General features: G+C 35.4%; 1 protein-coding gene across 2 annotated transcripts in view; it reads left to right on the forward strand.

Moving 5' to 3' along the window:
* The first annotated feature begins 458 nt into the window (after window positions 1-458).
* LOC125233269 (protein trachealess) overlaps window positions 459-12,091 on the forward strand; it is a 237,506-nt gene continuing 225,873 nt past the window's right edge. The window contains exons 1-2 of one of the 2 annotated variants that reach the window (XM_048139213.1): window positions 459-541; window positions 8,146-8,566. In XM_048139213.1, the coding sequence (XP_047995170.1) occupies window positions 8,433-8,566 (134 nt within the window). In that variant the 5' untranslated portion in view covers window positions 459-541; window positions 8,146-8,432. The remainder of the gene's footprint in view (window positions 542-8,145; window positions 8,567-12,091) is intronic. The other variant, XM_048139229.1, reaches the window with a different exon arrangement.

The following is a 12,091-nucleotide window of genomic DNA, read 5'->3' on the forward strand; positions in this document are numbered from 1 at the left end:
AATTTTTGATTTTTGAAATTTTTGATTTTTTTTTGATAACTAGCTCTATAAATTTAGCCTCTAAACCTCTTATATTTAATTATAGATACACCATAAATGATTTCGTTGAGGGCACTTTTCAAAATAACAAACAAATAAGTGAAATAATTGAAATAATCGCTAATCCTTTTTTAATTCCGCAGAATTCCGCATAGCGAAAGTAATTAGGGCACGCCCCGCGCGTGACGCGCCCCGCCGTCACGTAACGTAACCCAATTACCCCGACGTGACGCCAAATTCGACAGGACGCCATCCGGGCAGCTCCAGAAAAGCTCCAAATTGTTTTAGAATAATAGGAGTTAGGTCTTTTCGAGTTGGGGGGAGTATAGTTGTTTCGTATGCTCGCCGGCCGGTTCCGCACATACCGTAGTTTTGAGCGCTCTCAATGACCGCTGGGTCGGAGCGACCGGCACACGTCTAAAATGCATGCTCGCGAGTCGGACCGCGCGCGATGCCTCCTAGTGTTTTTGGAAAAGTGAAAGTTTTTTTTGTGTTATCTGTGGTTAGTAGGACTCTTTTTAGGATTGATTGAGGTACTTTTTCATGCTTTGCCCGAAACTTTTTGGAGTTTAGATAGGGTTTGTTAACTTGTAATTAGTTTTTCATAACTTTCAGTGCGCTATAAGAATGGAAGTGTTTCAGTGCATCTTTTTGTGTGCTATAATATTTAGGTTCATGAATACTTAATGTGTCCGTATGCAAAAATACTGTTCCAAAACTTAAAAAAATACTTATACGTAAGGATTTGTAAGGACGGCACTGCAGAACATCGGTACCGACTTAAAACTATTTAAGTAGACATTATTTAATTATTATATACCCACTGGAAACTTCTTTTTAATATTAATATTCTTTCAATATATATGACACAACATTGTGCTACAAATCATATGAAAAGATAAAGATGATGTCAATGTAAAACATTAAAAAAATTATAACATTTGATAACATAGATTTTGTTTTAAAAACTTTAACTCGAATAAAAGCTTATTAGCTTTAAGTTTAATTGACAAATTAAACTAGACAAACGACCTTAAAATGATTACCTATAAATTATAATTATTATCCAAACCCCTTAATTAAACACAATTAAATATATTTAAATAAAAGCACACACGTATAGGACAATATTGACGTGCGCGCGCAGCCGGCTATTAGAGACGAATTTTCTATATTTGTGGTATTGTATTTGCTAAGACAAGTCTTCGTTGCGTACCAAGGGACTAGTTTGGTGTTTGTTAAGTAACAACATATGTTTGACTTGGATCAGTTGCTTAACAATCATTAGCGATAAGGTTTTATTATTAACAGGGGAAACTGAGGTCGACAACTGGACATACAGTATACGGATAAAATTGCACTATTCATATCTATAATGTACATCTCCATATAAAACAAATTACAAGGAATTATAAAAATGATAACCGCTTAAATACGTACATATATACATATCCTGTACATATATGTATCCCATAAAGGGGTAGACAGAGCACATGAAACTACTCACGTTTCAGTGCCATTCTTGGCAAATAAGGGGTTGAATATATGTTAAATGTACGTACACATAGGTATTAAGTTCTTGAAATGATATGTGTTATCCCTATTTCTAAACTTATATAAATTTGCTAATGTACACATACACCGTGTCCAATAAGTCCGAATACTCACATTTTACCTCAGTTCTAAAGATATAGGGATCACAGGCCATCAAATTCTTATTTAAACTAAAGAGTATATTCCTCTTAATAAAATACAAGCACAAAGTACATGAAATTTCCGAAGTGTCTAAGAAAAACAAAGAGGTAAAGTGCCAACAAAATACTTGCTCGGCACGCAGGTGACGAGTTATTTTTTATAAGGAGAATCTGTATGTGATAAAACAGACGCCACGTGTCCAAAATAAACTATTATGGGTACCGAGGATAGATAACGTTCCGGGCAACTAGAAAAATGTGCCTAGGTTCCATCAGAGCTCACCATCGGCCCAGGTGTGGGATGCAGTATGTAAGCGAGGTAAACTACCTCCAGTACTTACAGATAAAAGCGTTAAAATCAACGTTTTTTTCTTTAAAACCAAGGTTTTGGAGAAAAAAATGCCTTAAAGTTAAAAAGGATGCTTGGGAATGAGTATCATGTGTCCCAACAAGACGCACCTCCAGCACATTCGGCAAATGGTATTCTAGCGTAGTTTCAGACTAATTTGGCAGTTTTTTATCCGAAACATGAGTGGCCACCCAGGCCTCCAGGTTTAGGCGTATTAGACTATTTTGTATGGTCATACATGCTTTGAAGACTAAATTTTTATAAAATCATAAACCTAGATCATTTCAAAAAGGTTATCGAGAGTATTTTGGGATGAAATGTGAAGAAAACGGTGCGTGCCGCGTGTGATCCGTTTGAGAAGCGTTTGAGGCTGGTAAACAAGTTAATGCTGGAGTTATTCCAAAACATTTGTTGTGAATGTAGTAAATAAGAGTGCCATTCATAAAATATAATAATAATGTAGTAACTATTTGTTCATTTTGTTTTATTGGCTATTTGTGCTGTATTCAAACTTATTGGACACGGTGTAATGCTTACATGTGACAACAAAATACCCAAGTCTGTCTCAGGACCTAAGTACTAAAGTGAAATAGAATATTTTTTTGACCAAAAACCCCTAATACAATAAGCTTGCTATGTTTTATTACAAAGTACTCATGGCACCTCCTATTTTCATGATCAGATCAGCTCGGTGGTATCATAAAATTGCAATATGACCGTGCTTATACACCCTGTTTTTATTGAATTCCGTTAACTTTAAGGGAAGGTTCTTTAGATCAAATACAATTAATATCTCGAAGAAATTAGCGTCTTAACTCTTACGTTTATCGAGTCATTAACAAAATAAAGATAATTACTGAACACGTGTGTGACAGCCTTTACCAATTCCTAATGTTATTTGTTTTGACATGTGCCGTCAATCACTTGACAATAACTTGAATGTTATTCTTAAGGGTCTCTCACACTAATAAATTCATTGATTATGTATGAAAATGATGAAAAAATTTTTATTCCCCTCACTAACTCGGAAACACGTGTTTCGTCCTTTAATACCAGTGGGTAAAAACTCATTTTATCCACTAGTGGGTAAAGTAATTTGACCTTGAATAAAGTCAAATTAACTGCTTTAAAATTGATAAAAGTAGGTGAATCTAGTAATTAAGATGATTTACCACCTGTGGAACTACTGGAAGCAGTGATAAACGCATTTTTTTGCGTTGTAGTTTCCTCGCTATAGTGAGGGGGAAAGTTTTGTGTTACACTTGGGTGCAAATGTATTTTACTTCTCGTGTGTTAAAAAACTCGCAAATTCAGGATTCGCGTCGCTCGTGTTTCAACTATAGAATCCTTTATCTTGCTCGTTTTTCAAATCACACTCGGCGTTAAAATACAACTTTGCCCCCTTGTATAACAAATAACTATTTGCGAATTTAACTAAAAGTGATATACAGGGTGGTTCCTGATAATGAACCTACCTACGAGTCGAATTTAACGGAAAACAAAAAAAAAAACACGGTGTATATGTACAACCAAATTTTTAGCTTCATTCTAAGTTACATGCGAGTACTTACAACATTTGACCCGAGCAAACTTACAAGTAAAATCTTGTAAAACCGATTCGTTAGTTATGATCTGTACAAAGTGAAATGAAAATTAGTCATAAACTGAAATACATTCATATCATTCATAAAGCAAAAGTTTTGCAACCATCAGTCGGGTCAGGACGGTAATCGCGTAAACTAAACCGGGGTCTAACTAGAACTATTACAGTTTATAAGTTTTATAACTTACTAGCTTTCCCCCGCGGCTTCGCGCGCGTTAGAAAGAGACAAAAAATAGCCTATGTCACTTCCTTCAACTATCTCCACCTAAAAAATCACGTCAATTCGTCGCTCCATTTTGCCGTGAAAGACGGACAAACAAACAGACACACACACTTTCCCATTTATAATATTAGTATGGATCGACGACCGCTCTGGCTCAGTCGGTAGTGACCCTGTCTGCTAAGCCGCGGTCCTGGGTTCGAATCCCGGTAAGGGCATTTATTTGTGTGATGAGCACAGATATTTGTTCCTGAGTCATGGATGTTTTCTATGTATATAAGTATGTATTTTATCTATTTAAGTATGTATATCGCCGCTTAGCACCCATAGTACAAGCTTTGCTCAGTTTGGGGCTAAGTTGATCTGTGTAAGGTGTCCCCCAAGGGTGTCCCCAATATTTATTTTAATTTTATTTTCATACATCCTAGTACCTACATAGTATCATAAAACAATTGACTTTTAGTATATGTGTATAAATTTTATCAAAAAGAGATACTTAGATACTTAAATATTTAAAACCAAAGTAAAGGTAAAAAATTTTTTCGCCAGAGGAAAATCTGTGCAAAAAAGAGATAAGTTATTGTTGTTGAATGTCCTAAGGCACCCCATAGGTGCACAGGGCCTCCACAAGATCAAAAAATCAACGCGCTCAAAATAAAATTGTGAAATTATTATTTAATTATAAGCATCTTACACCAAGTAGTACCATATACAAAGAAACTAAAATATTAAACCTTTCGCAAACATATATTTATAAAACGTGCATATTAATAAGAAAAATAATAAATAAAAATATACATAGTCACATTACCTTCACAAAACGATCAGAAGTGCAAAAGAGACTCACTAGGCAAGCAAATAATATTATTTTACGTCCACCTCGAACAATGTATGGAAAAAAGAATATAATTTACGAAGGGGCTCAGCTGTACAATAAATTGCCTAAGGACATTAAAGACGCTAAATCATTAAAGGTTTTTAAAAAAACATTAAAACATTATATATTAATGAAATAAATAAAAGGTACACCAAATATATTATAAATTATTAATGAATAATAAATAAATGCCAAATAAAATATAAATATATCGAATATAAATTAATATTTGAATATAATATAACTATTAATACGGATTGATTATATAAAAATACATTATATTACAAATATTTTAATATAAAAATGAATTATGAAATAAAGCATGCACGACCGCTAATTAACTAATGTTTAAAGTCCCAGTTTAACTGGCCCAATACTTGTTTGTTGCACTGAGCATGTTACCATGATTGCTTGTAAGTAGTCACTCGCAGTTTTGCATGCTACCCTCTCTTACCTAGATATAAGCAATAATATTATGTTTTCTCAGTAAGTGATTTATTATGTAAATCTTATGAGAATAAAATATCTTAAACCATAAACCATAAAATCAAAATAATTTATTCAGCAAATAGGTCACAGGGGCACTTTTACACGTCACATGTACATATTTACAAAATATTTAAAATTGAATCGAAATTACGAATACTTCCCGATTCGCCGGATTCCTGTTTTGCCGGATTCTTGTTTCGTCGGATTCTTGTTTAGTCAGATTCTTGTTTCGTCTGAAATATTAATATACAATAAAATCACCTAGGTAAAGGAAACCTACACTGAGCGTGGCCCGACACGCTCTTGGCCGGTTTTTTTTTATCTAAAGACATGATATAATAAAATAGAACCGAGCGAAGCTCGGTCGCAAAGATATTTTTTATTAATGTAACGAAGTGTCTGCATTTTATTTAATAGATAGGTAAAGCCGCGATATTTCTATAGTATTTCTTAATCAAAAAAACGTGGCGAAATAAGAATCCGACAAAACAAGAATCCGGCAAAACAGGAATCCGGCGAAACGGGAAGTATTCGAAATTACAATTGATAAGTACTACTAATTCTAAGTTCTAACTAAAGTATAACTCTACTACAATTAATTAGAGATGTAGAAGGTCTCTAAATGTCGAATTACAACTAAGAACTACACTAAATATAAAAAGTACAAATACAAAAAAGTCTAAAATTACTTTAGAGGTGCAAATGACTCTAAATGTCACAACTAATGATAAAATGTATACTTAATCTAATTCTCCTTAGAGATGTGTAAATCTTTTCACGTCCTTCTATCTTGAGATTCTTGAGCCTTGGCCTCGTTCCAGCTCAGTACCAATGACATTTTTGAAATGAGAGTTCTAGAAATTCAAAATGTAGCGGGTATCGGTTCCTGGTTTTTAAATAGCTGTATTAATAATAATTTAAATGGCTAGTTGTGAAGATAAAGAAAATACTTTCTAAGTTCAAAAATAGACTCCTTGTACCTCAACGTATAATCCATGGAGAGTATAATCTTTATGAGGAGTTAATAAGTATTGAGTAAACTAAAAGTAGAATAAATAATTAATGAATAGAAACCCAATACTACTTATATTTTCATAAATACTCGTAATCCTTTAATTTATTTATTACATGCTTTTTACTACCTACTTAATAACATTTAATTCGCTGTTATTTATTATCTAACATAAACATAACTACTTTCCTCATTTTAGGGCTTTCTAAGCTTACAACCAACCATAAAGATATCAACGTGGTATGATGTATAAAATAGTTACTTTGCATATCATTAAGCAATCTAAGCATCCTTAGGTCTCATTAGAAATCTATATAATTAACGATACAACTTTTTTTTAGTTTAAAATCGTAAAAAAAAATCGATATTAAGATTTAATGCATTATTCTCTCTCTATTGCCTCCAAACTATATAGTTTCATATATTTGTCATCAGACACGTTTTTTTTAGAAATGCATGGACGTATTATCTAAAAAGATTATTTAAACATACCACGTTTTACAGGTGGGCTCATAATGTACATACAAAAACTAACTCACAGAAATATATATTTACCTATTTTGGATTTACGAATTGCTTGCAATAAAAATAACTTTATGGGCTATAAGTACGAGTAACTAAATAACGAAGCACGTACGAATCAAAAAACAGATGCAAAAATGAATTACTCAAGTATAGAACAAAAAGACCCAATTTAAAATGAGCAATTTACTTTTGCAAATGGCAATAAAAATGCTCCGGTATACGTTGGATAATCCTTATAAGGTGTTTAGACTTTTTGATATTCGACTTCAATTAATGGTACAGACTGAACGAATAATCTACACACCTCATGGTTGAAAACATGAATTTCAAGGACTTACTACTTACTTGCCATCTACAATAATCCAAGTAAAGAACTAACTACTTTTATTTATAGCAAATATTTAGGTATAGAAAAGACGTGTTCTCTATTATTTATTTATTATTTATCGTATGGCATATATACAACGTCACTGGATTACAATGGAAACTTAAATAAAATTAAATTTTTGCCGTTGCCAGGTACGCTACTGCTTTGTCCGACAAGGTTTTAAAGTCGTCTATATGACCTGTGTATTTAGTTAGGGGCACTCCAGAATGATGTGGTTGATAAGAATGTTCTCCATGGAATGATATGTTAAGAAATAAGAGATTTCTAATTTAAGATTGCCTGTGTAATGTGTTTTGTAGTATTTGAATGAAATAAAAGATTTAATTCATTTTCAAAATATTATATTAGCATAATGTAGGTACAAAATATCTAAACAACATTGCCGAAAACGAGAAAGAGAAATATCGCTCTCGCACCTAATGTTGATTTTTAATTAGCGTGATGTTTATTTAATCGCATATTTTAATAGTGTTGTGTGATGATGGGTTTCTGGGTAGTGGTGCGAGCTGTCATCTAAGATGTTTGCTCATCGGCGGTTCGATTGTGATAGCGGGCCGCTGTTGACTCGCCGTCGTCGAGCGGAGTGAAACAGCCGGATTGCAATGTTACGAAATAAATAAATGAAGATATACGTATGTAATAATATATGATAATTATTTTTTGTCTTCATTTAATGCTTAAAATAAGTACAATATTTTTATTGCATATTAGTTCAACAATTACAATACATTTCCGATATTACTTTTTATAATTTAGTATACTTATTTTATAAAAACGAATCTAATTCTATTTATTACTTCTGTTATTAGGCAAATAATAACTTTACAAAACTCGAACATGTACCAGGCCTGGCATGAAAATTACTTCATTTTATATACCTAAACCACACTACACGAATAGGTAGGGTGTACTACGTAGAATAGTTACTTATTTAAATAACAATTCACAGTTCAAATAGGTATAATACGAAAATTTATAACACAATAGGAAATAGGAATATTTAAATTGGACGCTGACTCATGTGAATGTGGAAAATGCTTTCATAGTGTTCTAAACAATATTCAGACTATAATATACCTATTACCAGTTGCGAATTTAAATCTAGTGCTCACCAGTGATTCTGTTGAACACTTAAATACAATTTTACGCTGACTAGTGCTAGTGTTGGACGGTATGGTACAATGGAAGTGGTTGAGTGACTTTTACATGATGCATACAACGTTGGATGCGTAAGGCATGGAGCACCCCGGCGGGTTCGCGTCTCCGTGGGCCGCCATGCTGGGCCACGGCATGCACGGAATGGTCCAGCACGAATACGGCGCGCCCATGCCTATGGACCTGCACGTGCCGCAGCCCTTCCCCTACTACCGGTGAGTCAATAAATCAAAAAAAATATTTGCTGGGTGGAAACATAATTGTACTGAACATTACTCGAGTGTTGTCTGTGCTCGGGTGACTGTGCACGATGTGCACGGCATGGTGTACGAGTATAGCGCGCCCATTCCTATGGACCTGCACGTGCCGTAGCCCTTTCCTTACTACCGGTGAGTGTGTGTTGTCTGTCACTGTGCACGGCATGCACGGCATGATGCAGCACAAGTAGGGCGCGGCCATGTCCAGCCAGACCCCTTCCCTTAATACTGATGAGTGCGTGTTGTCTGACACTGTGCACGGATGGTGCGTCACAACTACGGCGTGCCATGGACTTGCACGTTCCGCAGCCTTTCCCCTACTACCGGTGAGTGTTTCTTGTGTTCGGGTGACTGTGCACGGCGTGCATGGCATGTTGCGGTACGAGTACGGCATGTCTATGTACTGTATAGACCTACAAGTGCCGCAGCCCTTCCCCTACTACCGGTGAGTGTTGTTTGTGCTCGGGTGACTGTGCAAGAGCACACGGTGTGCACGGTATGGAGCACGAGTACGGCACGCCTATGTCCATAGACCTGTGGCCCGCTTCTCGAAAGGTACAAGCCTTGTATTACAAGTGCGCGAACTGTCAAATCGTATGGGTTGTCATGGAAACACACTTGTAATACAAGGATTGTACCTTTCGAGAAACGGGCCACTGCACGTGCCGCAGCAGTGTGTTGGCTGTGCTCTGGTCACTGTGCATTTGCAGGTGCTGTGTATTTTAAAGATTAAAAATAAATGTCCGTTTCCATTATTATTCTTATACTCTGTCAGGATCTTTGCCCTTCTTGGTATTGTTAATCAAAAAATCATTTCGTAGTGGAGCCCTACAATATACATATAAAGGATACAGGTCTCTCTCAGTCTTTATAGCGAACTATAAGTAAGTACGTACATGTATTTTAAGTATACAAAACATTAAGTCTCATTAAGTAAATACTTAAAGTATAGGCAGGTATGTCTCACATCCCCACTACACCATCAGCGTTAATTAAAAACCATTTATAATAGCAACACTACCAATCACGGCGTGCGCTCGCTAGGGTTGGGAAAAAGTGGTCATCGAAAAAGTCGATAGTGACAAAAAGCGGTAATCTTAAATATGGTGGCTGGCACGCCGGTCGGTTTTGTTGTCGACATAACTTGTCGCATAACCTGCCGGTTTAAGGAAATCGTCGGGATAGTGTAATGATTATCTAATTTGATTTGAGTGGACTGTACTAAAGCGCATACCAATCCTTTTTGAGATATATTGAATGATACTTCGGTACTTGGACTAAAATAAAAGTGGGCAACTACTCAAGAAATAGAAAAATGGTACATGTAAGCATTTCCTTAATATATATGAGAATATGTATGGATACTTACGTAAAGCCTTTTGCTATTCTTTTTTTTACATACGTAATTAAAAATCGGACGAGATGGCATTTTACGTGAATCAAACATGATCTGATTTGGTAGTAATAACAAACCGACTGCATAAAGATACGTTGTTAAACCGGTCAAGCGTGACTTTGCCTTCAGAAAAAACATCTTTCAACTTGTAAGATAAGAAACCTTCAGAGCACGAGTGCGATATATTCTTGGCTAGTTTTAGTTATAATGGGTAGGTCTAGAGATTTCTCCTTACGCCGACGGGCCTAGGGGCCCCGGCAACCTTTCAATACCATTGAAATGAAATGGGGACTCCGATAAATTTAGGAATATTCGAAATACAGTTTTGGTAATAATTCGTATGGTGTTACTAAAATCATTCGAAAGAATTAAGTAAAAATAAAATATATGTGACATGGTTGTAAAGAATGATAAGAGGTGAACAGAATAAGCCTACACTGCATTATTCATCATCATATTTAAGTTGGGAGAATTATCATAAGTTCTACCCGTTTTTTCTTATTTTTGTTTAAGCATACGTAGGTAGATTGTGGAAAATGCGGCGACGGCGACAAATATTTCAAAAGAGAGTAGCGTTTCAAGTTGGTCATTATTTTTATAATCAGCATTACCCAACAGGGACCGTATGGGTACCCTTAAAAACTGTTTTGACCGACTATTTTACGGCTACCCCACCATTAATTGACATTGCTGACTGTCACTTTGACACAAAAGTCGTCATGCGTGTCATCAAATATGTTTTCGGGGGTGCTGATTTAAAAATTAAACACCACTTTGGAATCCGACATTGCTGACTGTCACTTTGACACAAAAGTGGTCATGGGTGTGGTCAAATAGGTTCTCGGGGTGATGATTCCAAAAATAATAATCAATCTTAAATTTGACATTGCTGACTGTCACTTGACACAAAAGTCGTTATGGGTGTCGTCAAATAGGTTTTTGGGGGTGCTGATTTCAAAATTAATGACCAATTGGAAATCTGACATTGCTGACTGTAACTTTGGCATAAAAGTCGTTATGGGTGTCGTCAAATATGTTTTCAGGGGTGCTGATTTCAAAATTAATGACCAAATTAAAATTAGTTGTCAAAATTAGTCGACGATTAATTTATTCGCTATTAACGTTAATGGAAGGTCTTTGATTACAATCGTCCTTTTCAATCGATTTAAACGAATTAATCGTCTTATTTTAATCGTTAATCGTTAGTCGATTACTTTTTGTCTAACTCTGGTAGTGACTATAGCAAAACCCAGACATTGCTAAGAAATGTTACCAAACTAATTCACGTACCTAATATCCTATTGCCTTGACTTAATAACAACGTTTCAAAAACAAATAAGTAGTTGGATTTATATGAGCCTGTAATATCGTGACTAAATTGGACCTGAAAAGAAATGGTTATGAACCCTGTTAGCGACGCGTCGAAATATATGTAAAATAGCGTAAGAATTCGATTAAGACTGTATTCGCAATAAAGATTATTTCGTAGGTAGGAAACGGGTAGAACTGCGTTAGTTAAGTTAATTTTGTCAATTCCGATTATTAAGTATGATAATAAGACTCACATGTGATGTATTCGATAGCAGGCAATTCCCATATTCCTTCCTTCCCAAGTCGCGGAAACCGAGTCCAAAGTTCAATCTAAACTCGAACTGTCCATTGGACTACGATTAATAGCCAATAAGCACTAACGTGAGAGGCTTAGAGCGAGAAAACCGAACTCTCCTCTGATTGGCTAAAAATATTTCCTTAAAGTTCCGAAATCATTTTCCTTTCACCCGAAAATTGCCTTAGGATTACTCGAATCCAAGCCAATAACTCGATAACTATAAGACATATGAAGATGTAAATAGTTTTAAAACGTAGCTGGGAACTTACGTAACACGATAACCTACATTTCCATAGTAATATGCCGTTATCGATAACAATGGAGCTCAAGGCAAGCTGAGAAACCAGTCTATTGTATGGCCCGGACGGCTAATCACCTCTTCTATTGTGTAAAAACGTAAACAAACGCAGGTGCATTCCACTCGAGGTGAATGACCCTAGTGTCAGGTGCATTGTTACGTAATTTCGAAGCGATAGCC

The sequence above is a fragment of the Leguminivora glycinivorella genome, chromosome 1 (assembly GCF_023078275.1).
Source record: "Leguminivora glycinivorella isolate SPB_JAAS2020 chromosome 1, LegGlyc_1.1, whole genome shotgun sequence".
NCBI lineage: Eukaryota > Metazoa > Arthropoda > Insecta > Lepidoptera > Tortricidae > Leguminivora > Leguminivora glycinivorella.